Here is a 26,661-nt window from a genome sequence, read left to right as displayed (position 1 = left end):
AGTCAGTGACCATCCAACAGTGTTTTAGGGGCCCCTGCTTAGTACAGATTGACCGTTGATTTCAGCAATCCTCTGTCTTCACCTCCAGTGGAATTACAGGTGTGGGTGTCCACATCGGTTTTTAGTTCCGTCTGGAAGTGGGGGTGGTCTTATTTTATTCGGGCGTTCCCACTGTAGCCCAGACTGACATGGAACACTACACAATCCTCCTGCTTCAGCCTCCCAAAGTGCTGAGATTACAGGTGTGCTACACGACATTCGGCCATCAGCAGTAATAGTGAGTCTAATATTTCTGGCTTTTGGGTGTCACGAAGGCACTCGGAATAAACATCTTCCTTTTCAAATACATAATTTAGTAGTAGAGGTTTGTCCTTGGGATATGTTGTAAGTTTAGATTGAGGAGCTCAAAAGATGACTAACAGTTTCATTCTCACCACCCAGATCTAGCTGCTAAGGCTGTAACTCCAGTTCTGGGGAAGATGCTGTCCTCTTCTGGACTCTATAGGAACCTCCATCCACATAAATCTATTTAACATGCTTGGTGATGCCATCACTGGGGAGGCAGAGAATTACCACAAAAGACCCCACCTCTCAAAAAAAAAAAAAAAAGTAACATACATAAATTTGGGTAACACTGAAAAACAGTTTATATGAAGCACAAGTTTCAACAATATTCTAATCTAAAAAGTAAGATAGGAATTCCAGAATAGTAATATTTTGTGAACTAAAAATGAAGGACTTTTAACTCTGACAGGCTGGGGAATGATCTGAAAATGTAAAATTGTAGAGAGATGGTTGAGCAGTCAAGAGCACAGGCTGCTCTTCCAGAGACCCCAGGTTCAGTTTCCAGCACCTGTACTCACAGCTACCAGTAACTCTAGCTCCAAGAAATCTAAAACCCTCTTTGGGCCTTTCCCCACACCCAGCCTGGGGTACACACACATAAATAAACATAAATGCTAAAGGAGTTAGAAAAAGGGCTCTTTCAGAGGACCCTGTTTCAGCTTCTAGCACCCACATGACCACTTTATATAATTCCAGTCCCAGGGCTCTGGATCTTTTAGTATCAGACATGCACATGGTGCACACACATACACAGGCAAAACATGACATACACATAAAAATAATATGAAGCCAGGGGCTGGAGAGATGTTTCAGTGGTTAAGAGCACTGACTGTTCTTCCAGAGGTCCTGAGTTCAATTCCCAGCAACCACATGGTGGCTCACAACCATCTGTAATGGGATCTGATGCCCTCTTCTGGTGGGTCTGAAGACAGCAACAGTGTATCATATAATAAAATAAATCTTTAAAAAAAAAAAAATGAAGCCAGGCATGGTGGCCCAGACTTTTAATCTCAAGGTTGAGAAGGCAGAGCATTGTGAATTCAAGGCAAGCTTGGTCTACACAGGACTTAGGAGAAAAGTTAAGACTTCACCTATGCCTTGGCTTTTTTTTTTTTTTAAGATTTATTTATTACATTTAAGTATACTGTAGCTGTCTTCAGACACACCAGAAGAGGGCATCAGATCTCATTACAGATGGTTGTGAGCCACCATGCAGTTGCTGGGATTTGAACTCAGGACCTCAGAAAGAGCAATCAGTACTGCATCAGTGCTCTTAACCACTGAGCCATCTCTCCATTCCCCTGGCCTTAGCAGAGCCTCCTGCTTTGAGCAGCTTTGGTGAAATGGTATTAGTTAAAGGTGAAATATCAGGAGCTTCATAAAGGGTCACTTCCTGACCATTACCCCTTTAAGATTCTGGCACATAAGTAGGAAAAATAGTCTTGCAGACTAACTGTACTGTAGAAACCTGGCAGGCACTATAGGAGGCAAATCCTCCAGAAACCTCAGTTCAGTTCCCAGGACCCACATGGTGGCTCGCAATCATCCCTAACTCCAGTTCCTGGAGGATCCAACATCTTCTGGCCTCCATGGGCACCAGGCACTCACACAAATGAGGGGAAACACTCATAAAAAATAAATCTTAAAGCAAACAAAACAGGATAGTGTGGTGAGAATCACTTATCTTGCACAAAATTCCAGCCACTCTATCTCAAGACTATCCTTGGAGTCTAGGGTATATGCCTTTAATCCAAGCGCATCTCTGTTCATTCAGGCCAGTCAGAGTTGCAAGGTGAGACCTTGTAACAAAACAAAACTAGAGCAGAATGGGTCCCAATGCCTTCTCCCAGGCCGCTTCTTACAAAGCCAGCAGTATAGGGCCTGTCACTGGAAGTGACAGATGATCACTAACCCAGGAGAGGAAACTGGTTATCGCTGACAAGGATGTTGGCATGTTGCCCTAAATAGCTCCATTTTTCCCTGATTTTTTTGAAAGTTATTCTGTACATGCATTTGTGTACGCGCAGAGCAGGGAGAGGATGCTGAATCTCCTTGAGGCGGAGTTACAGGTGCTTGTGAGGCGCCCAGTGCGAGTGCTGGGAACTGAACTGAAAAGGCAGCAGATACTTGTAACCACTGTTTCTTATAGCCTAGGCTGAGCATGTAGCTGAAGATACCCTTCGACTTCAGTCACACACTTCAACTTCTGACCCTCCCTCCTCTACCTCTCAACTGCTGCTTTTATAGGGGTATGCTACCACATCTGGCTTTTCTTTTTTTCTTTTTTCTTTTTTTTTAATTTGGATGCAAAAGTAGCTTGGAAGTGAACTCTGAAGACACAAAACAGAGCTGAGGCAAAGTCACTGATCATCAGCTTTATTCAGAGAGCATGGTCATCATTGCCGTCCCTCTTCTCTCTTTGTTTCTGTTTTTGTTTTTTTGTTTTTTTAAGAATTATTTATTTATTTTAGGTATATAAGTGCACTGTAGCTGTCTTCAGACACACCAGAGAGGGTATCAGATCCCATTACAGATGGTTGTGAGCCACCATGTGGTTGCTGGGAATTGAACTCTGGACCTCTGGAAGAACAGTCAGCGCTCTTAACCGCTGAGCCATCAAAAAAACAATCAGTCAGTCACCAAATTCACAAACAAGATAAAACTTAGGATTCTTTCTGTGCAGCATACAGAAGCCCATATAGGAGTACACACAGAAAAGAGTGCGTGCGCGCGCACACACACACACACACACACACACACACACATACACACACACACACACGCCCCACAAAAGCCCCAGGCAGGAATGCACACACCCCACACAAAAGCCCACCCGTGGTCTATACAACTAGTTCTAGTCCAGCCAGGGCTACATGGTGAGACCCCGTCCCAATAAAATAAGTAAAAAGGTTAGATGTGTTGAGGCTCTAACACAGTAGTAGAAGTAGAGTGTGCACTAACATATGAGGCCCTGGGTTCGAGTCCCAGCATCCTCCTTCCAGCCCCTCCCCCCAAAACTTAAATTAGTAAGATTTTAAAACTACTTAAGAAAAATAACAGCCCTCACGGCTCGCCTTATGGAGAGCTCAGTGCAGAGAACTTGCCTGGCATGAGAGACCTTGGATTCTATGCCTAATGCCACATAGAAAATTATACCAATGAAATTTAAAACTTGCCCACTACCAAGCATGATGGCAAACACCTGCAATCCCAACACTGGGAGGCTAAGGCAGGAGAATAGCAAGTTTGAGGCGAGCATGGATTACTGAGCAAAACTCTGTCTCAAAAAAAAAAAAAAACCAATCAAGAATAAATAAGGTTTTAACAAAGACCCTTTCCTCCAGCTGGGCTATAGGATGTCTAGAGGGGCCTGTAGGGACAATGAGATATGACGTACTGGGACCTCACGATCTCACCATGGTGCAGACAATCTGGTAGCTTTAAAAGGCCTTTGCCCTAAGGCAGGTGGTAGCACACACCTTTGATTCCAGCACTCGGGAAGCAGAAGCAGGCAGATATCTGTTGAGTTCAAGACCAGCCTGGTCTACAGAGAGAGTTCCAGGACAGCCAGGGTTACACAGAGAAATCCTGTCTCCCAAAACCAAAAGAAAGGAAGGAAGGAAGGAAGACAGACAGACAGACAGGCAGACAGACAGAGAATTAAAGGTTTTAGCCTTGTTATACTCAGGAGAAAAATTATAGGTTGTGGGTGAAAAAAATCAAATTACTGTTATGTGCTTGGCTTTAATAGGTTGAAAAAAAAAATGGTGGCTGGAATGAAAACTTGGTTAAAATTAGTTCTCACTCCCTAACTTCTCTTACTTCAGGGAGAAACCCTCAGACCTTGGCTAAGAACGTTCCTGCATCCACCCCATCAGTCAGGCAGCCATGCACACCTTAAAGGCAGAGCTGACCCATCAGGCTTGAAAGCAAGAGGCAGAGAATAGGATGTCAGAGTATGTCTAGTAAGACTGGAGACACAAAAGGATAACGAAAGTCAATTTAAACAGCCTCAGAAGAAAGAAACCTGAGATCTCACAGAAGGAAAAAAACAAAGACAAAACACCCACAGCATCCATGGATGGGCACATACAGGAAACAGAGCAGTGATCAAATGCATGGAGGTCCTCGCTGAGGTGGGTATCTGACCCACAAGGACTGTGTGGGTCACCGTATTCCCAAAGCAGTTCTACATGAAGGTGCATCTTCTTCCTCAAAACTTAAGTGAGACAAGAACCCAACCCAATCTCAACGATCCAACAGTCCATGGCCATATCTCTTTAGCTGTCTCTCTTCCCCGAGGCTCCACTCTGGCAGGATGCTCCCATTTTACCGCCAGGCTCGATTGAGGAGTTTCACCTGTGCCAGCCTCTTCGTGATCATGGTGGCAAAAACCAGGCCAAAAAGGACACTGCTGATGAGCACATAGTCATAGTCATCTTTCAGGACATCGAACTGCTTGGATGGGTAAACTCGAGTTTGGTAAATATCCAGACCATAGGCCACAACCTGGAAGACAGCTAGAATGAGAACTGGGGATAGACAGCCAGTGAGCCACAGCACCTCAGGCTCCGTCAGGAATGAGGTAGCATCCTCAAGGCACGAGACCACCACTGCAGATGCCACACGGGACCACTCACCAAACATGTGGACTCCAGGCCTGAGGGCGCTGTATAGATGCCTCGCATTCGAGAGACTGTCTGGTTATAGTTGATGAATCGCTCTGCATGGACCTGGACATCTGGGGAATACGGGATCAGGTTCTCTTCTCTGCAAAACACAGGTAGGGACAGGGACTCTAAAAGCTGCTGTAAAGGGATCTCTTTCTTGGCTGCCCTTCCTTAGATCCAGGTCCCAGGACACACACTAAACCTGAATCTCGTCTGAGGCCTACTTCAGTCGGACTGTTACAAATACAGCAGCTGAGCCAACAGTGAAGGGCTGTAAGGAAGGCTGGTTGGAGACTAAGGTTAAGCACCAGACTCCTAAGTTGTTCAAATGTGGTAAGAACACATAATACAAGCCAGGCAGGAGCATCTACCCATAATTCCCAGCACTTTGGAAGCTGAGACAGGAGGACTGTCTCAAGTTCAAAGTTCCAGGCCAGCTTGGGCTATAGTGATTTCCAAGCCAGCCTGTGCTAGGGTGAGATCCTGTCTCAAAAACCAAACAAAAACATCACACAGATGGTCACCGTTGCACACCAGAAGAAAGTCAGGCCATTTTCAAACCAACACCCTGAACCACTAGCAACTCCTGCTCTTCACACAAGTGCCTCAGTCTGCTTCATCCTCAGAAAGGGTTCAGGGTTCTTCTAGCCCCACCCTGTTTCTTGTTTCAAGCCATTCTCTATCCCTCCCACTGCCTGCCCTTCTGGGTTTCCCTAAGGGAAAAAAAGACTTTAGAATACAGGGAAGAAGACAGGCAGAGATTCAGGAGCTCTAGGCTTCCCTTCCTCACCTGCTTCTCTTCCTACATCTTCACCCTTCACTATTCCAGGCATGACTTCTGAGCTATGGGTCTGTTTCCTCTGCCTGGAACATTCTCAGGTACCCATACAAGAACCTACACCAACCAACTACCTTCAGATCACCTTCCCAAGGAACTTCCCAGGGCCTGATCTCAAATTCTTCCACACACAACCCTGGCCCCCTCACAGCTTTCTGGACTCTTTTTCCTCCTTAGCATTTACCAGTAACATCATTCACTTAGCTTGTTACTTAATGTCCTTTTTCCACCCAAGCATCAGCTCCCAGAGGCAGGGCCACTAGCACAGCAGACTGAGCACTAGCACTGTGCATGGATTCAGTCCTAACAATCAGAGCCTTGTGCCCACAACCGCCTCACCTGCTTTGTTCTGTTGGGATCTCTGGGCGCCGGGGATCCAGCAAGGCTTTGGGGAGGGAAAGGATTGCTCCAGAAGGCAGCCCAACTGCACGGGGAAAGATGAAGGTTCACATTTACTGAATCCTGGATGAGGCCAGTTAAACAGAGGTTTACAATAAAGATTTAAAGTTAAGAAAGAAATAGGTCACCAAGGTCCTGTTAAATAATCAAAAACAAACGAAATGAAACTCCTGGAAACAGTAAAGCACTAATACACACAGGCATGGGTGACGGTGCCTGACATGAAGACACTGGGTTCTTCACAGTTTAGTGAGCCTGAGGCCACGTAGCTGCTGGATAACGCAGGAAGAATGCAGAGGAGCAAGCATTGGACAACAGCAGTTTCGTAATGGTGGCCAAAGGTCCCACAAGGTCCAGAGCTAGCTCTCCTGCTTGACAGTAAGTAACACTAAGTACCTGTAGAAGATCAGAGCCAAGAGTCTTGGGTAAACCTGAGCAGGGCCAGGAGCCTGTTAGTCTCCCACCGAGTCTTAACCCAGACTATACTGAGTGAGCTCTCTAGATTCCACACAAGTCTGCACAGGCTATGTTAAGAAAGACGTGGGGCGGGGTTGGGGATTTAGCTCAGTGGTAGAGCACTTGCCTAGGAAGCGCAAGGCCCTGGGTTCGATCCCCAGCTCCGAAAAAAAAAGAACCAAAAAAAAAAAAAAAAAAGAAAGAAAGACGTGGGGCAGGGGCTGGAGGGATGGCTCAATGGTTAAGAGCACTGACTGCTCTTCCAGAGGTCCTGAGTTCAAATCCTCAGCAACCACATGGTGGCTCACAACCATCTGTAATGGAATCTGATTCCCTCTTCTGGTGTGTCTGAAGATAGACTAAAATAAATAAATCTTAAAAAAAAAAAAAAAGAAAGAAAAGAAATGGTGAGGGGTTGGAGGAGCACTGGGGACAGCACTCAGTGGTTAGAGCACTAGTGTCCTTCTGGGACCAGAGCTTGATTCTCAACTCCACAAGGCAGCCCACAACTACTTGTAACTACCTGTGACTTCCGTCCGGTGAATCTAATACCCTCTTCTGGCTTTCCTGAGCACCAGGCATACATGTGGTACACAGTGTGTGCAAAACACCCATACACATAAAATAAATTTTGAGGAAATTAAAACATGTCATCAGGATCAGGCATAGTGGTGCACACTTTTAGTCCTAGCACTTGGGAGGCAGAGAGGATCACTGGGGTTTGACGACAGCCTGGCCACATAGTGAATTCCAGGCAGTCAGGGCTATGTAGAGAGACCCTATCTCAAAAACTAACAAACCAGAAATCAGGATGCTGGGCATTCAAGAGGTGGAGGCAGGAAGATTCAGAGTTTGAGGCTACCTTGGGCAATGTGAGATCCTGTCTCAAATAACAACAAAGACATGAAGTCAGGTACAGAAAGACAAGTTTCTCTCTCTCTCTCTCTCTCTCTCTCTCTCTCTCTCTCTCTCTCGTGCGTGTGTGGTGTGAGTGTGTGTGTGGTGTGAGTGTGTGTGTGGTGTGAATGTGTGTATGTGTATGTGGTGTGTTGTTGTTGTAAAATTCCTACAGTGTGTTATGTGTGAATCATGTGTGTGATGTGTGTTTGTGTGTGTAGTAGGTGTATATGTGGTATGTGTGTGGCATGTGTGTGTGGTGTGTTGTATGTGTAGTGTGTAAGTGGTGTGTGTATGTTTGTGTGTGTGGTGTGTCTGTGTGTGTGTGTGTGTGGTGTGTGTGTTGTCATAAAAGTAGAAAGAGGACCATGAAAGAAAAGAAGAGATGGCAGGTGGATGAGAGAGCCTGGGGAAGTCCATGCTGCACAGAGGCAGAAGAGGGACTCTGTAGAGGGAAGGAAGTGACCAGCAGAGGGGAAGAGCACAAAGAACAAAGAATAATGACACAGCTCTATGACAATGCCTAAGGGAAACCCAGTATTTTGAATACTAACCTAAAAAATGTATGTAGCTAAAACAAATGACACTGGGGACAGGTTTCTCAATTGGGGATGGGAGAAAGCACCAAAGGCAGGCAGTGGTTCATGACATCCAGGACTAGGCAAAGGCAGGCGGAGCTGAAGGAAGCAAGCAGAAGTGGGGCATCCTCCCAGCAGCCTCTCGACAGCTGAAGCCCTCCTCCCAACACTCACTGAGCAAGTGCCGGCTGGTGATGCCCCGCTCGGTGATGGTAGCCTCCATGGCACTGATGGAGGAAGGGAAGATGTAGGACTGCTGGAGGACCTGGGGCAGCTGGGGTCGGTCTAGGGAGCTGAAGGCAGTGGCATTGTACTGCTCAGTGCCCTCGTAGAGCTCCAGGGCCGTCAGCTCATTGCGCCGAGCCTTAGAGTTCCAGTACTGGTACTGTGAGCAGAAGGGGAAGCAATTGGGGTTTCGTGTCAGACACCTGGAAAGGGAACACCATTCCCAGCAGCTGCAGGCCAGGGAGGAAAAGACCCAGCTGCTCTCTGCTCTTCTTCCTTATTGCAATTTTATACCTTCTATTACTAACGGCTTTGTCCAGATCGTCCACTGTGTCCACGGCACAGGAACTGCTATTGTTCTCTGGTAACAGCAGCTAACTTCTGGGTGCTGATGAGGTACACTGTACCCAGTTAACCCCGAGGAGACCACTACTCTCCTTACTTCACAGTGCAACCAAAGAGCTCACAAGATCGGTTCAAGGACCCACAGTCAATGGGAAGAGTGGAACAGCCCAGTCAGCCCTGATCCCCAGGCCCCATCCTGTCTGACCCTGTGCTGCCTACTGGGGGCTGGAGTCCTCAGAAAGCACAATTTAGCTGCTGTTTCTGGAAAGGACATAAGACTCAGGGACCTCCTGAGCTGCTGTGTCCCTGCCAGTGAGTCCTTACCACCACCCAGTTCTCTGAATGCACAAGGTGGACAGGGCCCCTAGCCTTCTTCTGCACAGAGGAGTGGATAATGCGGCCAGTGACACCGTCAATGAGGAAGATGCCAATAAAGGTGCGCTCGTGATGGACATCCGTGCTCTCCGTCACCACAGCCAGCAAGTTGGGGTTCAGACTCTGGGGAGAGAAACCACAGTGACAAACTTTAGGACCCACCATAGTAACATGTCATGCTTGGTTCTCCTGTGAGCCCTGAGGCCTGGGGCCACTATGGAGCTCTGCAGCCTGGCAGGGGACTACTGAGCAAAACAGCTCCCTACATGGTTTCCAAGGGCTAGGGCCACAAGGAATGCCTAGCGTATCCCTTAGTCCTCTCAGAAGCCCTATGATGCAGCCATTTTACCTTCCACTGTACGGGCGCTGAGTGCAAGTGCCCTTGAGCCATCTGCTGAGCCGTCTGCTCGCCACCACTCTTGAGTGTCACTACATAGTCTAAACCGCCCTTGAGTTTCAATCCTCCTGCCTCAGCCTCCTGAGTGAGAGTTAAGTGTGCCACTCTTCTATATGAGCTATAGTTTGAAGCCCACAAAATGTCACAAAACCTATGTGAAATTTCTGATGGACTAATTAACCTTAAACCCCAGAAGACTGTAGTCCTACCTGTACTATTAATAAAACAAGCATCTAATGAGGAGTTCCATAGAGCACGCACTGAGAGAAGATGGCGGCTCCTGCCATGCCCAGATCCCGAGGTAGGGGTTGGGGGGGGGGGATGTACAGGCTGGGCACATAGCTTGATGGCAGAGTACTGTTCCTAGGTGACAGAAGCCCTGGATACATACACAGCACCTCCACACATAGGCCACGGTACACATACAAAATAAATCATGTAATAATACAGCATAATGATATAATAACATATAATACTTATCAATAGGGGTTGGGGATTTAGCTCAGTGGTAGAGCGCTTGCCTAGGAAGCGCAAGGCCCTGGGTTCGATCCCCAGCTCCGAAAAAAAGAACCAAAAAAAAAAAAAAAAAATACTTATCAATAGTAATATAAGTAGGGCACGATAGTCTATGACTTAAATACCAACACCCAGGAGTCAGAGGCAAGGTGCTCTTCCAGGCCAGCCAGGGCTACATAATGAGACTCTGACTTGTTAAAAAAAAAAAATCTAGAAACAATACATATTAATATATAAAACCAGTGCCAACCAATCAGAGCTCCCAGGGACTAAACCACTACCCGAAGACTACACATGGACTGACCCAGGGCTCCAACTGCATATGTAGCAGAGAATAGCCTTGTTGGGGCACCAGTGGAAGGGGAAGCCCTTGGTCCTGCCAAGGTTGAACCCCCAATGCAAGGGAATGTTGGGGGGAGGTAAGGAGGAGTGAATGGGGAGGAACACCCTTATGGGGGAGGGGGAGGGAATAGGGGGCTTATGGACAGGAAACTGGGAAAGGGAATAACATTTGAAGTGTAAATAAAGAAATATTTCCAATAAAAATTAAAAATAAATAAACTAATTAATTAGAAAACCCAGCCTTTCCGTGCCAGGAGGCACAGCGTACCTTGTAGAGCACGCTTCGATCCCCCATCACCCGGCCCTGGGAGTGCACGTGCTCACTGCTGCGCTTCCCCTTCACCTGGACGACCCGTTGCACTTCTGGGGGGATGATCAGCTCCCAACTCAGTTCTGTAGTGAGATCCTAGGGAGGAGCAAGAGTGCTTGTGATACCGAGCTAGACCAGGGCCCGTCAGAGGCACGCTCCAGCTGGCCCAGCCTGCGGTGTGATAGTGGAGGCCTAAATGCGGGAGGGACCAGGAACAGACTCAGCTCAGGCCGCATGGTTACAGGTAAGGCAGTGAAATGCTTTCCGAGTTTGATTCCCAGACCCAGGTAAAGGAAGTCTGCTGGTGGCCGCACTTAGGATCCCAGGACTGGGAAGGTGGAGTCAAGGATCCCTGAGGCTCACTCACCAGCCAGCCCAGCGTACTTTGTGAGCTCCAGCCCAGTGAGAGACCCCACAAAGAACAGCACTGAGAAATGACAGCCAAAGCTGTCCTCTAGCCACTATACAAACATGTATATGTGCACTTACACCCTCACAAACATGTATACACACACAAAAACAAAGCTATGAAGAAGTCTGAAAGGCTCGGTTTAATAAAGATTTACCTGATCTACATCATACATACATGCCACACCAGCTAGGCAGGACTACACAGTGAGATCATGACTCAAAGAAAAAGAAAGATACCAGCCCTGGCAAGATGGCTTAGCTGGCAAAGGTGCTTGCTGCCAAGCCTGACCACCAGAGTTCAGCCTCCCCCACATTCACAGAGAATAAATGAATGTAACTTCATTAATTGAGGAAATAAGGAAGATGCTAAAGCAGGGAGCTGGGAATATAGCCCTGCCAACTGTCCCAGAGCTCAGGAAGCTGAGACAAGAGGATCACAAACATGCATGCCTAGTGCCCTTAGAGGTCAGGAGAGGGCACTGGGTCCTTGGGACAGCAGTTCAGGCTGTTGTGAGCCACCACGTGGGTGCTGGGAAATGAACCCAGGTCCTCTACAGGAACGACTAGTGCTCTCAACCTTGGAACTACATTGCTGGCTTTGACTGTTATGTGTATAGTGTATGTAAGGGCACATGTGTGTAAGCACCAGTGGATGCAAGAAGAGAACATTGAGTTCCCGGGAGCTAGAGTTACAGGCAAAATCTGACATGGTGTTAGGAGCCACCACTGAGCCATCTCTCCAGTCCTTATTAATAAATTTTTACTAAAAATATTAGAAGGCTGGGGAGATGGCTCAGTGGTGAGGAGCACTGGCTGCTGTCGCAGCGGACCTGGGTTTGTTCCCCACGTAACAATTCGGGCACCTGTGAATCCAGGCCCAGGTGACCCAACACACTTTTCTGGCCTTCCACGGTGCACAAACATATATGCAGGCAAAACCACACACATGCAAATAAAAATAAAAGGAATAGTAAAGAATCAGAGCTATGTGAACCCACTGCCATTGAGAAGGGTATAACGTTCCCCTAACAGGCAGAGCTCTGTGAGGTCATGGCCAGCCTGGACTACCTCCTGAGTTCCAGGAAAGCCAGGGTTATGTAGAGACCCCATCTCAAAGAAATAAAAAGGTCTCATGAGCAACACATACACATCCATTCACCCCATCCCCAGCCGTCCCTGCCAACTGTGTGCTGTCTATTGGTAATGCTGTAAGCATGGCTGCAGGGACACATGCATCCACGTAGCTCATGGAATGATTTCCTACTTGGAGAACTGAGCTTTATTTATCTGCATTCCCATTTAATGTCTTTTCTGCCTCGAACCCTAGTCACCTATTTATTATCTTGAGGCAGGGTCTCACTATGGAGTTCAGGCTGGTCTTGAACTCATGGCAATCCTCTTGTCTCAGCTTCCTGAGCTCTGGAATTGTGGATTGAGCTATATTCCCAGCTCCCTGCTTTAGCATCTCTCCTATCTATCTATCTATCTATCTATCTATCTATCTATCTATCTATCTATCTACCTATCTATCTATCTATCCATCCATCCATCTATCTATCCATCTATCCATTTATCTACATGTATATACATGTAAAGGTCAGAGAATGAATCTATCTATCTATCTATCTATCTATCTATCTATCTATCTATCTCTCTCTATATATATATATATGTATACATGTCAAAGAACACTCTGTGGGCAGTAGTTTCCTCCTTCCAACATGGGTCTAAAGGACAGAGCTCAGATTGTCAAGCTTTGGAGTGAGAGCCTTCATCTGCCGCGCCTCCTTGTTACCCTCATTGTCTTACTTTACACACCTGAAAACAGGGCTGGGATATAGTATGTTCTAGACCACAGGTTAGCAAGCAGTCAAGCTGAACCACGAAGTCTGAGCTGGGTCTAAGCTGTTAATGTCTGTTCTCGATTTGTCTGTCAAAACATGCTAAAGGACAGAAGAGGAGGGCTCTCTGGTGACCAAATACCACACAAAGTTCCTTCTAGACAGCCCTGCTACCAAAGACAAGGCCAGCCCTTTGTAAACTTCAAAGCCAGCGTGCATGAATACTGGGGAGGGCTGAACGCCTTCAGAGCCAACTGATCCATTTCTGGGAAGAGGAGTCCAAAGCAGATGGTCTGCTGCACAGTCGACAGCGTCACTTTTGTATGCTCAATCCAGGCCTCATACCTGCCTCCTTCCTCAGACAGGACGGCACACCCTTCCTGGGCTACAAGATCTGTATCCCCACCTCTGAAGTACTGAGGATCACGTCCACACAGCAGTTGCCCACCCGGCATCAACAAATGGGTGCACCTGAATTGGGTATCACGGCCATTCTTTATCCAGACATCAGGAAAACCCCAGAGCTGCTCCTTCCCTACCTTGCGAAGCCGATACCCGCTGAGCCGCCCCTGCTCGGCATCCACCAAGTAGAAGAAGATGGAGGGGGCAAGTTCATGTAGCTGTCGCAAAACATTCCGAGTAGCTGGGAAAGCTGTGACCTTGAAAACACAGGAGAATAAATAAAATTCAAGTCAGAAACCTTGAAGCCCATTTCTCAAGAGCCATTAGTGCTTGCCCACTACAGAAAGCTTTAAGCATAAAGCAGTAAATCATAAAACAAGTCACTGGGTCTGTTTAAGGCTTAAATGTGGCTCTGTTAAGAACCTCAGTGCTCGGGGGCTGGAGAGATGGCTCAGTGGTTAAGAGCACTGTCTGCTCTTCCAGAGGTCCTGAGTTCAATTCCCAGCAACCACATGGTGGCTCACAACCATCTGTAATGAGATCTGATGCCCTCTTCTGGTGTGTCTGAAGACAGTGACAGTGTACTCACATACATACAGTAAATAAATAAAATCTTTAAAAAAAAAAAAAAAAAAAAAAAAGAACCTCAGTGCTGGGGGCTGGAGAATTAGCTCAGTGGTTAAAATCATGTACTGTTCTTCCAGAGGTCACCAGTTCAATTCCTAGTACCTACATTGGGAGACTTGTAACCACCTATAACTCCAGCTCTAGGGGATCTGATGCTTCTAGTCTCTGCAGCTACATGCACTTGAAGTGCACATAAAAACACATAATTCAGGTAATAAAACCATGGCCAGGTGTGGTGGTGAATGCCTGCGTCTGACACCCCATCCCACAGCCAGCTCCACACAGAAAACTCCATTCCTCACAGCACAAAGTACCTTGTATTCATCATCCACCAACAGCAACACCTTGGCATAGTCTTGATCCATGACCGGGAGAAGCAAGGACTGCAGGATGGGGCGCTTCAACACTGGGGGAGCTACCTGACTCCACTTGCCAAAAATGGGGTTGAAGACAAACAGAGAGCTCATTCCTGTTTCCTGCAATGGGAGGAAAACAGTTAGATTCCGACACAGAGGGAGCACACACCCTACAGGTGAGCCAGGATGCTCAGGAACTAAGCCATGAGGAACTCCCTGATTTCTGCCATCTTCATGAAGGTAAAATCTTGGCGGAAGAGGACAGGTCTCTAGGCTGATGTGAAAAGGAGAAAGGCTGGACTGCTTCCAGCTCCAAGTCGCGGTAAGAACTGAGCATGCCAAGGAGCAAATCAAAGCCAAATGCCAGCCAGGGGTAGCGGTACATGCCTTTAACTCTCGCATCTTCATCTCTCTGCAAGCTTGAAGCCACTCGGGCTACACAGCTAGTTTCGGGCTAGCCAGGGCTACATAGTGAGACCATGGGTCCCCAAACCAAGTCAAGCACAACTCAACCATCTAATGATTGCAGAGGGCAAAAGAGTTATCTACCAAACCCTACCTCACAAACCAGGTCCATGAAAATCCATTCAAACTCTGGAGGCAGAAATCATAATAGCTTTGGGAGTCTATGAAAGCCTGCTTTCTCTCAGAAAGGAATCAGACACTCAGCTACCGGGGACAGCCTAACTGCTAAGGAAAAGCGCCAGTGAGGGTGAATCTGGTTCCTAGCCAGTTCCACATTGCAGCTGGATGGTTCCTCCACCCAGGCCAGAAACTGGCAAAAACAAGACTTCCATCCCAAGAGCTTCCCACAGAATGCCCAAGACATGGGAGAGACTTCGGCTGTGACATATGCAGACAGCAGCACACGGTGGCTGGCCTCACCTTGTCCTTCACCAGCAGCGTGCACTGGGGCGGGTGGGGGAAATGGGCAGTAGTCCTCTGGACCATCAGCTTAAAGGAGGAGTCCGGCTTAACATTGGGCAGATACTGTTTCCACAGAATGGTGCCAGAGCTGCTCTCGATGCCAAAGAGCTGCAAGAAAAACAAATACTGACTCGTGACAGGAAAAACTGAAGAGCCAATTCTATCCTTGTGAACTGGAACAGAGCAAGCCCGAGCCCGCGCCCGCACCCACACCAAAGCTCTGCTCCCTCAGGCTCCCGTGCTCACCTTGCCTGAGGCTGTTACCATCACCATCATTTTCTGCAGGTTGAACTCATCTCTAGCCAAGGTGTCGATGTTGATCTCATTCTTAATCTGGCTTCGGGGCTTCCGAGCGTCGTAGAACATTTTCCAGAGGTGGGAAGTCCAGGCCTGGAGCAGGATGAGCTGGGAAGACAGGCGTTTCAGGAACATCCCCAGCAAGCCATCTGGTGTCGGGAGGAAGGAGGGCGCTCCATCAGACTAGGAGTCCAGCAAGGTGTGTGCTTTCCCAGGAGGGACCTCTCCCTCTCCTGAAGAACCTTCCAGCCAGTCACGCTCCAGGCATTCTATTTAAGATGCCAGCAATCCCACACTCTGGTACAGCCATGCAGAATCTTCCAAAGCCTCCTTACCTCGCTCTTAGGACCTCCCCTACCTAGAATCTTGTAATAGGAGAATAAGAGGTAAGAATCAGCCATGCAGGATACAGCCATGCCGGGACAACCAAGGGAAAGCACATAAGTGTGGGCCTCGGGTGCAGCAGGAGCAGGTGCATGCATGAATGGTCTCCCGTTATTTCATTCTACTTTGCTAACCTGTTCCCAGCATCCCTTTCTGCAATCTATTCCTAAGGCCATCATTCTCCCTTGCTCCTGACTCCATTGGTGAGGCATCTCCCTGAAAGTGTCCTGCCTTAGAGACGTGACAGGTGCAGGATACCATAGTAAGGAAGAAGGTCTCGGCATAAATTAAATCCCAGCTCTAGTGTCTTCTGCTGAGCAACCCTGAGAAATGTGCTTGACCTCTGTGCCTTTGGCCCCTCCTTTATGAGAAGGCAGGTATCCCAGAGGCCTGTTATAAGGAACAGATCGTATGACAGACATATGGACTGTCACACTAACGTCAGTGTGTGGGAAGTACTCACTAAGGGAATAATCTTTGCTCATCTCTTTTCCTCCAACCACAACTCAAAGAGCAGCAAGTCACAAGCAGAACGGTCTGCACATACACACTGTGTGTTTCACTGATGCAAGTCAGAAAAACTAACCAAATGCTAGCCATGTGGGCAAACAAAACATAACAGGCAGCAAGAGCAAGATTTACCTTGAATCGCTGGGTCCAGCAGCAGAAATAGATGGTAAAGTTAAGTTAATTGTCAGCTTAAGAAAATACACAATACCTAGCAGTGTACCTGACCTAGACGATGCCCTCAACAGCTGCCTCCTGGACAGCTGGATGAATGGATGGGGGGTGCGGGGGACAGGACTGCACTGGAGAGGAATGAATCAGGTTCATCAGATGACCACTGATGGAGCCATTGCTGGCTCAGAGAGCACAGGGCTATCTCCAGTCACGTCTCTTTAGGTACATGTGCCTGTGGCACTGGAGACAATGGGTGAAGGTGTGTGAAACGGAGCCTGACAACATCAAGTAGGCAGTGACATCTACTATTATACTAAGCAAAGACGTTTTTGCCTCAGGACCTTTCACTAGAGGGACTCAGCAAAAGTGTGGCTGCCTAAGCCACAGGGCTGCTGATGCACCGGAAACTGGTCACAGGACTCCTTCAGAACACTTGACTGAGCCCAGAAGTCAGGGACACAGTGAGGGCCATAAACCCAGCCAGCCCTCCCTGGAGCAGCCTCCCTTGGTTCATACCTGCCTTCTTGCCAAATTCTCCTTCCAGCTCAGCCTGTGCCCCAGTCAGGGGGAGATCCACCATCTCCAGGCACACGACTTCTGCCAGGGACTCCTCTCGGCTCCACAACACCACCTTCCCGGCTACAAGGAATCGGTTTGGAAGAGCTCAGCCTGGCTCCCTAGCCCTGAGGAGATGCTTAGGGGTGGCTCAGAGTTCAAGTCTTATGTAAAAGTTCTCATGAGATCAACAGTCAAGTGAGGAACTTCTCTATCTCAATTTACACCCCTAAGGAACTCAGCAAATTCACAGGGTACACTCTGCATGAATCTTTCCCAAGCCTGAGTACAACCCTCCATCCCCCTCTACCACCTGACTGGAATTTAGAGCAGGCAGAGACACACATGGCTGCATGAGGCACTTACCAAGCTGCTGCAGGAACAGCTGCAGATGGTCCTGTGTCTGCACCAAGGCCCGGTAGCCCACCGAGTCATCCTTCTTCAAGAACACCTGGACGTACAGCTATAAGCCAAACAGAAGAAGTCAAATGGCTCTAAGGTACTGGACCCCAAGATTCAAAGGGCTGGGGTTTGGCTGAAGTCCAGGCCATGGCATGACTTGATGTCTAAACAATACAGCGATTATCTGGACATCACCAAGAAAGCACACGTTCTTTAGAGCCAGCAATGAGCTGAGGCTCTCTCTGATGCGTCTATGAAGGACAGCAAGTATTTGACTTCCTTCACGCCCCAGCTGGACCCAACAAGGTGAGCAGAAGGCCAGGCCAGGACTTCCCATTTTAGAGATGAAAAGGCCCCATCCCAGAAGCTGAGGGACACAATTCAATGTCTCCAGAAGAACGATGAGTAAGATTACATCTAGGGAGTCAGTCTGGAGTCTGAACCCCAGCAACATGTCTTACTAGCTCCATGGCTCAAAATGCCCTGGGCAACCAGCACATTCACAAACCAGGCCAGTAACAACCAACCCACGAGACTGCCAAGGTGTCCTATGGATTAACGCTGACCAAAAGCTAAGTGCAGGGCCTCACACACATCAACTGCTGGACAAAGGTGGGGCTGGGGAGTCAGAGCACATATTGCTCTGGCAGAAGTCGGGGTTCAATTCCTATTACCACCTGGCAGCTCCCAGCCGTCTGTAACTCCAGTCCCAGGGGATCAGATGTTCCATGTGCCCATGTGGTACACATAAGACATGCAATCCAAACACCCATACACATAAAATAATATATCTAAAATGACAATAGCAGCAGGAGCTCTGGAGGAACTCAGAACCTTGTTCAGAAAGCCCTAATCCAGGGCTACAGCTGTGGCCCAGCCCCAAGGATATGAAGCCCAGAGAACAGAGTGTGAAGGCCAAGGCTATCTTACCTGCTCAGGTCGAGTGCCCTTCTGCTCCAAGCTGAAGGAAATCGAAGTGTCTAGTAGCCGCCGACCTGTCTCTACTAAGTACAGGTTAATGGTGTAGGTCTGATTGAAGCAAGCCAGAGAGTCCTAGAAGTACACACAGCACAAGCCAACAATAAGTCCCTTAAAGTGTATCAAAAGACAGTCAAACCCCCTAGAGAAGGAATGGGCCAGAAAAGAAACATGTGCAAAGTCAAGAGAGCGGAAATAAAGTTGCTGAGTAAATGAACAAGATCACAACTAGTGGGTTGGGGATTTAGCTCAGAGGTAGAGCGCTTGCCTAACAAGCGCAAGGCCCTGGGTTTGGTCCCCAGCTCCGAAAAAAAAGAAAAAAGAAAAAAAAAAAAAGAAGAAGAGATCCCTGGAGTCTTCCTCTTCATCTTGCCATGAGAAGGGACAAGACAGGCCATTTAGCTGACAGTACGTGGACCCCACCTGAAGCTGAGAACTTGAGGGGACCTGGTAGCCTCAGTTGATCTTGGTTTCTTGAATGACTCCTGCATTACCAGGTTTGCCACACCACCCAATGCCACACCCTACCTGTGCACCAGATGTCTCAGGGAAGCTCGCCACAGACCCATCTCCAGCACTGCCAGGTTTTTGCTAGAGAAAGAAGATGAGAGAACCCTCAGCCAACGGTTACTTCCCAGAAACTTCTGTCTTCTCAGCACAGTCAGAAGGCAAATCTTACTTCTTATGGCCCACCCTGCAAGCCTATGAACCCGTAACAGACTGGGGGGGAGTAAGGTAGCCATTAGGATCCTGTTCCTACTGTAGAGATGAGAGGAGAACTCATCTGTCTGCAGTGTCCTACCCATGAACAGGTCGACATACCCTGACACCGACTGTCAGGGATCCCATAGTACTCACCACTTCAGTGCGACAGGTCATGACTGCAGCCACTGTCTTCTCCCCTGTGGTAGCAAAGCTGACAAGTGTGGCCTGCAAGGAAAGTGAGATAGCAGCTCCCAGACAGTGGGACTTAAGGCAAACGTGTCAAGGTTCAAAAGTTCTGCCTCCTACTAGCTTTGTCCTGGAAGACCCCTCTAGTCCTAGCATCTGCTCGGCCTGCAGTTACCTGGGGAAAGTTTTTGAGCAGAGTCACGGCGCCGTGGTGGTAGTGCAGTAGAGCATAGTGGCCCGGGGACAACTGCAGGAAGAACTGGGCCCGAGAAGGAGCCACTGGGCTGGGCTGCGTGGGCAGCACTTGGGGCTGGAATCCACTTCCAAATTCTAAGTCAGGAGACTAGGGAAACAAGAAGAAGGGTGAGAAGCTTACCCCTCCCACACCATCAAGACCATGGTTGTCTGCCCTGCTTTGCCAGGGAGCAGTTCTAAACTAGGGCAGATGGCTCCAGAAGCCCCTATTCAAGGTCCCCAAAAGAGACCATGGCTTGTAGCCTCTGACAACAGGTCAGCCAGAGCTAACCCTCTCCCCATGCCTGTCACAGCTCAGGAAAGCATGAGCAACCTCACAGGGAAACACTGCTTGTCCCTAAGCAATCCTGCCAGTCCTCCTCCACCCTACAGCAGGTGACATCTCAGACCAAAAGAGCAGCCTCTCACCTGCAGGGGGATCTGCCGCAGTTCCCACTCCGTCTCCAGGGCCAAAGTGTGGAGCGAATGTGAGCTGGGGTCTGGGCATACCAGGACAGCCTCGTCTACAACACCACAGGCTCCAGTCAGGTGCTGCAGCCAGGGGGTCCAAACCCTGACCTGAGGAGAGATTTTACAACACTCATGAAGATCACCATGGTCCCTCTCAGCAAATCAGCAGAATAACTGCTGGAATCCCGCCAGCTCAAGCTCAAAATGCATGCCTGGCCAAGCATGGTGGCACACCTTTAATCCCAGCACTCGGAGGCAGAGGTCCAGGAATCTGTGAGTTTGAAGCCAGCCAGCCTGGCCTACACAGTGAGCCTGAGGGTCACAGGGGTTCTTCCAGGCTGTACTCCCATCCTTTCATAGCTCCCTTAGAAACTCTTAAAGAGACAGTGCCTAGGTCTGAGTAGCTCTTCAGCCAGCCCAAAAGAGCACTGTGTGTTAACAAAGTGCCTTAATCGCACGCTGAGGACAAGCCAGCATCCCGTAGCCAGCAGCAACAGACGGGCATCAGGAACACAAGCTGCTCTTGCAACTGCCCTGCCAAGTTCCTTGGACCCCCGTGAAAAGGCGGCCTCCATCAACTCCTTACCACCCACAAGGAGCCAGGTGCCTTCTGTACCTGCTGAACAATCTCTCCATCCTCCACGTTAAACTTGACGATGTTCACATGGCTGAAGGGAACGATGCCAAGGGCCCACACCACCCCGGAGCCGTAGGAATACACCATCTGGTAGAGGATGCTGTCACTAAGGGAGGGAAGAGAGGACAAGACCACCAGCTGAGCCCTTAGACCTGAGCTTTCCCAGGGGCTTTCAAAATCAAGCTGCCATTTCTGAGTGAGCTGTCACTAACTGAAAAGCCCCAACTGGAGTTGTTTGGCTCACACAGCCTTTGCTTTTGGATTCTTTGCTGTTACTGTTTGCAGTGTGAGGGATCAAACCCAGAGCCTCACAAATGCTAGGCAGGAGCCCCACTACCCAGCCCCACCCCACTACCTGGCCCTGCCCCCTGTCCAGCCCTGCCTCTAGTCTTGCTTTTGTCTTTAATTTGAATTTCTCATCAACATGCTCAAATTGCTATCACATATATAAACCAGACTGCCAGCTTTTCCTAAGTGACAGATGTGACATGCCTACTTGTATGTGGGGCGCACACCAGATGGCTGAGTAAGGCTGTGGAAGTAGGCCCACCCCATCAGGTAAGCCAGACTCATGGATGTTTTACTTAGTTCTCTAGAATACTGACTTTTGGGTATTTGGGTTTTTTTGTTTTCTGGCTTTTAGTTTGTTTTTCTTTCTTGAAAAACAAGCAAACAGGGCTGGAGAGATGGTTCAGTGGTTAAGAGCACTGTCTCTCTTCCAGAGGTTCTGAGTTCAATTCCCAGCAACCACATGGTAGCTCACAACCATCTGTAATGGGATCTGGTGCCCTCTTCTGGTGTGTCTGAAGACAGTGACAGTGTACGCATATAAATAAAATAAATAAATCTTTAAAAAAGCAAACAAACAAAGCTCTCACTTTATAGCCCAAGATGGCCTTGAACTTGTTATCCTCACATCTTGGCTTCCCTCTAGAGTTAGGGGGGTGCGTGTCTGTGTGTGTGTGTCTGTATGTATGTCTGTCTGTCTATGTGTGTGTGATGCACACCACCATGCTCACCTAGGGATTTGACCCATTTTTAGTAAGGCTAAGAACCAAACAAAGGCCAAGCAACTATGGTTCTTTAATCCTAGCACTTGGGAGACAGAGGCAAGCAGATCTCTGTAAGTTGGGAGGCCAGCCTGGTCTACAGAGTGAGTTCTAGTGATAGCCAGAGACACACAGAGAAACCCTGTCTCAGAAAACCTAAAAGGAAAAAAAAAAGAGCCAAATGCAGGGTGCAGGGCCCTGTGCATGCCAGGCAGGCTCTGCTGCCAAGCCTACCTCCAGCCTAACTTTAGCAATTTCACTTCTGAAAATCTTTGGGAAACGATTACAAGTGGCTGAAGCCAACGCCTGCCTGACCTCTACCCACCCTCGTTTTCATGCTTCTAACTCCCAAGACCACTGGAAACCACTTGGAGCCTCCCTCAGCCCCTCCCCGCAGTGGGAACCCTTACCGTGAAGACAGTATCAGACTACTGTTAAAAAGCTGCAGAAAGGCCCAGAGCCCTGTGCACTTGCGCAGGAGCAGCCCCCTCATGTGGCAGCTCTAGTGCCCCAGTTTGAAACTTCTTCACCCTTCCAAGTACACTCCAAGTGTGTAGCCAAGCCTTTCCACTCGGACCCATGTGCACAAGCATACCACTCCCACGCAGTGCCAACGGAAGGGCACTTGGCCAAGCACCCTCAAGGAGACAGAGCATTAGAGGTCATCACTTGGGAGGAGAGAGCCTTACCTTTCTGGCAGATGCTCCACCCACTTCAGGTGCCCACTAGAGAGGTGATGGAGAGTGAGGGTCGTCTTCTTCAGAACCGCAACGTACCTCACTGTCTCCTGGAGGCCCACCAGCCCGAGTGCCTGGAAACTGAGCACAGGTGTGGTGAGGATTGCAGCTGGAATGGCTGCCCCACTGCTGCCTCTGGTGCTGCTCGCTGACATTTGCTAAGTCAGAAAACAAATATACCTGGATCCCAGTACCGGTTCGCCGAATCCTGGCTCTGCCAACCTGAGAATCTGCCTTGCAACCACTTAGGTGCACTGCTCTCCATCCCCCAAATCTCCTTCAGATCACATCTTCCTCTCCCAGCTAACCCTCTAGCATGCCCCCATCAGGCAAGGCTATCACTGAAAGCTTAGAACCATGGTCACGACTAGGCATGAGCCTGATGACAGAGCTGTCTCAGATTTAGAGTGTTCTCATCCCCTGTGGTCCACCAAATGTTAATCCACTGAACTGCTACTATAAGATACCTAAGCAGAGGCCAGCGAACCCACAATTAATCTCAGCAAAGGTGAGGCAGCAGGCCACGCTGTTTTCTGACAGAGAACTAAAATATGGTGTTTCAAGTATGTTGGTACGGTTCTGCCATCCCAGACCTTGCAAGGTAGAAGCAGGAGTGTCAGAAGGTGAAGGCCAGGACTGTCAAGATGGCTTGGCAGGTAAAGAAAGGCACTGGCTGAGCAAGGCTGACAACCCAAGTTCAATCCCCAGAACCGACAAAAAGGTAGAAAGAGAAAACTGGCTCCAGAGTTGTTCACTAACCTCTACCTCACATGGCATGCACGCTGTCCTTCCCACAACACATCACCCCAAGATACACACACATGATGATAACAACTAAAACTAATTCAAGTCCAAAGTCAGTCTATGTAGCTACTTTGAGGGTAGCCTGGGCTACATGAGATCTGTCTCAGCACAAACATTCAGAAACATGGAAAGCTTGTATTGTGTCCTTCTACCCGGAACACGGCATACAAAGCCCGTATGTTCTGTTAAGATTCAACAGTGTTCAGGAACAGAATAGACACTGACTGTGTCTAGGACAGAGCTGTGCACCTAACAGGTGACCAATTAGCAAAATCTTAATTCACAGGAGATCATTTATAGATTCTCTTTCCACAATCTCACTTGCTCAGTGAATAAACACGCATGGGCTACAGCAAGCAAATCAGGAGTGGGCATCTGAGGCAGGTGTGGTGGCACACACTTGGGAAGTAAAGGCAGAGGGATCTCTTTGAGTTCAAAGCCAGGCTGACCTAAGTATTTCCAGGATAGCCAGAGCTAGATAGACTCTGCCTCAATGCGGGGAGGGGATGGCCAATCTTCCAGTGTGCCTAAATTCAACACCCTTCTGGCCTCCAAAGATACTGGACTCATGTGGACCATGGATATACAAGTGGCCAAAACACCCATATACATAAGAAAAAAAACTTTAAAGGATGGGCATCTATGTCTCTTCAGTGATCCCTGAGGGAATTTTTTAAAAAAAAACTCAATGGCCCAGAGTTGTTACCTATCCAGGTCCCTTCACTCAGCCACCATGAAGCACCACTTCTTCCCTACCTGCCACTGTCCAGAGTTATCTCCCAGTTCAGGCCCCCGATGTTAGTCTCCCAAGAACGCATGATGCGCCCTCCATTGGATACAGTGATTGCATCTGGAAGACAGAAAGACCACTGCCATATTGGAAACTTCCTCAGTTGGCTCACAAGGGCTGAGCCATGACCCTGCCTCCAGCTCATGGATGTACACAGACATTGTTAATCGGGTCCTTTGTTTCTTTCACTGTCAGACGCAGCTCTCCTCCCTTCCCCATCAGACCCATTCTAAGAACCAAGAAATGGGAGATGGGGCTGAGGCCACAATGGAGACCAGGAGGGCTCCGCTTACCTTGCCCATGGACCAGCATGGCATCCACAGCCCCTTCTGCTGTACCCTTGTCAACATGGCGCCACACTGAGAGATAAGAAAGTCAGACATTGCTATGAGTGACTGTGACCCAACAAGACCAGGAAGGGACTGAGACCTTCATCTGCACAGCATTATCTAACTTTAATTAGGAAACAAGGAGTACCACTAACTGCTATAACCTAGACCCACTCACTGGACAGTAAGGGGGGAGGAGGAGGAGGAGGAGGAGAAGAAGGGGCTCAAGAGACAATGCTTTCCTCCATCTGGGGTCTCTGCCCCTCCAGCCCACTACTACCCCATCAAATACATGAAGGAGCAACAATAAGAGTAACAAAATCCACCCAATTTCATAAGAAAACAGTCTATAAGTTCTCTTTTCACTAACAATCCCAGGGATAACTCAAGAGTAGTCATTTAAGCCTTTACTACAAAACAGGAGAGAATGTAGCTTTTGCAGTATTATCTTAAGGACCTTCACAGTTGAGGGAATGAATTACAAAGGCTAATACCACAGACATACATATTGAAAGATGACAAGACTAGAGAAGCCATGGGTCACTCGGATTCACCCAGTCAGCATCCCTCCCTGAAGCCTCCAGCCTCCAGAGTTCACTCACAAATCTCTCCAGTCCGAGAATTCAATGCTGCAATCACATTCTTCTCTGTGGCCACAACCAACTTCTTGGATCCAGGGGAGAACTCCAAGGAGGCAAACTTGAGCTTCCCAACGTACTGCTGTCTCCTGAGGACCAGTCCAGGGGAACATCAGGGCCCAAAGACAGTGGCTGGTTCACACCACCACATCTCCCTCATCACATGCAAGAAATGTGTGCTAATGAAAAGCTTCAAGCATACAAGACTTCCGTGCAATGTACTCAGAAGCAAAAGAAGATAGGAGAGAATTGGAACCAAGTACATGACAGATAATAACAGTCTTACAGCTAAATGTAACACCTACGTCCTCAAGCAACACCCCCAAAGAGTCCATGGCCTAATTAATTTTTAGCTGTAACAAATAGACTTCCAGGGGCATAAGTGCCAGCACACTGCTGCAATGAGAAAATACTGCTCTGTGAGGCACACCAAGCAAGCCTGGCATTTAGACTGCATCTCTCATTTACACCACTGTGTTGTTTAGTTTGTTTTAAAGGAGCTTCTGGGGTTTTTTTTTTTTTCAAGATTTATTTATTTTATGTATGTGAGTACACTGTCGATGTCTTCAGACACACCAGAAAAGGACATCCAATCCCATTACAGATGGTTGTGAGCCACCGAAGTCCAGAAAGACTAATGACTGTTGGGACCAGAACCCAAAATGAACACCTTTTTAAAACAAAATAAAACAACAAAAAAAACCCCAAAAACTATTGTTAGTTGTCTGTCAATTTCCCCAGGACCATACAACCGACGTGGGTAAATACTTATTCAATCTGAAATAAGCACGGTCTGAAGGGAGGGGGGTGAGTGAACGAATGTCAGGCCGATAAATTTGGAGAGGGAGAGGCCACAATGCGCCCGGAGAGTCCCTCAGAGAAAAAGGCTCACTTTAGAACCTGGTCTAAGTGACACCAGCTAGTTCTAGGAGGATGAAAGTTCACTTGTGGGCCAGTGACCTCGAACCCAGGAGATCACAAACCTGACAGCCACGAAATCGGACGTGACAGGAAAGGAGGGAACTAGTGACCTCTGACCAAAGCCCTTAAAGGGTGCCTAGATGGCAGGGCTCCCTCCACTACGGTGCAATCTGCACAGTCATAAACAAGGAGGCTTAAAAGAGTTCCTTCCGTGCTTAACATAATGCTCTTGGGTTGACGTCGGCAAACTCCTCATATCTGAAGAAGGGACGCTCTCGTTTTCATTCTGCGCAGGGTGCAACATTCATTCATTCACTTCTCCCTTAAAGCACACCTGCCCCATCCCCTGTAAGTTATATGCTCGGTCCAGCTCCATGGCAATTCTCCTTCAGGTTAGCAGGAGGGAGACAGATGCTGAGAAAGCAAACACCAACTTCCAGGAGAAGCGTCACCCGTACGCACCAGTCAAACTTGCCCACTTGGTCTTCGTAGACTGCGGCCGCAGGGACAAGTAGCACAGCACAGAGGCAGAACCAGGACTCCACAGCCGCCGCCATGATTGAAGCCCAAGCACCGCCCGCCGCCAGCCCGGCATGCACCAGGCCT

At 48.4% G+C, this 26,661-nt stretch overlaps 1 protein-coding gene across 1 annotated transcript; it reads right to left on the bottom strand.

The window, feature by feature from the left end:
* Positions 1 to 1,317: 1,317 nt before the first annotated feature.
* Positions 1,318 to 26,637, bottom strand: Emc1 (ER membrane protein complex subunit 1). The gene is made up of 23 exons (NM_001108690.1): positions 26,518 to 26,637; positions 25,099 to 25,223; positions 24,461 to 24,526; positions 24,134 to 24,227; positions 22,526 to 22,654; positions 20,767 to 20,893; positions 20,109 to 20,258; positions 19,621 to 19,788; positions 19,413 to 19,484; positions 19,083 to 19,145; positions 18,507 to 18,629; positions 17,541 to 17,637; positions 17,136 to 17,258; positions 15,504 to 15,703; positions 15,216 to 15,365; positions 14,289 to 14,450; positions 13,485 to 13,604; positions 10,652 to 10,789; positions 9,078 to 9,251; positions 8,358 to 8,568; positions 6,193 to 6,277; positions 4,986 to 5,115; positions 1,318 to 4,854 (listed from the first exon to the last, which is right to left on the bottom strand). The coding sequence occupies exons 1-23, from the start codon at positions 26,610 to 26,612 to the stop codon at positions 4,675 to 4,677; spliced, it is 2,982 nt and encodes a 993-aa protein (NP_001102160.1). The 5' UTR covers positions 26,613 to 26,637; the 3' UTR covers positions 1,318 to 4,674.
* Between the last annotated feature and the right edge of the window lie 24 nt (positions 26,638 to 26,661).

The sequence above is a fragment of the Rattus norvegicus genome, chromosome 5, assembly GCF_036323735.1.
Source record: "Rattus norvegicus strain BN/NHsdMcwi chromosome 5, GRCr8, whole genome shotgun sequence".
Lineage (NCBI taxonomy): Eukaryota > Metazoa > Chordata > Mammalia > Rodentia > Muridae > Rattus > Rattus norvegicus.
Note: the sequence above shows the minus strand (reverse complement) of the source record. Positions and strands in the feature narration are given on the sequence as shown.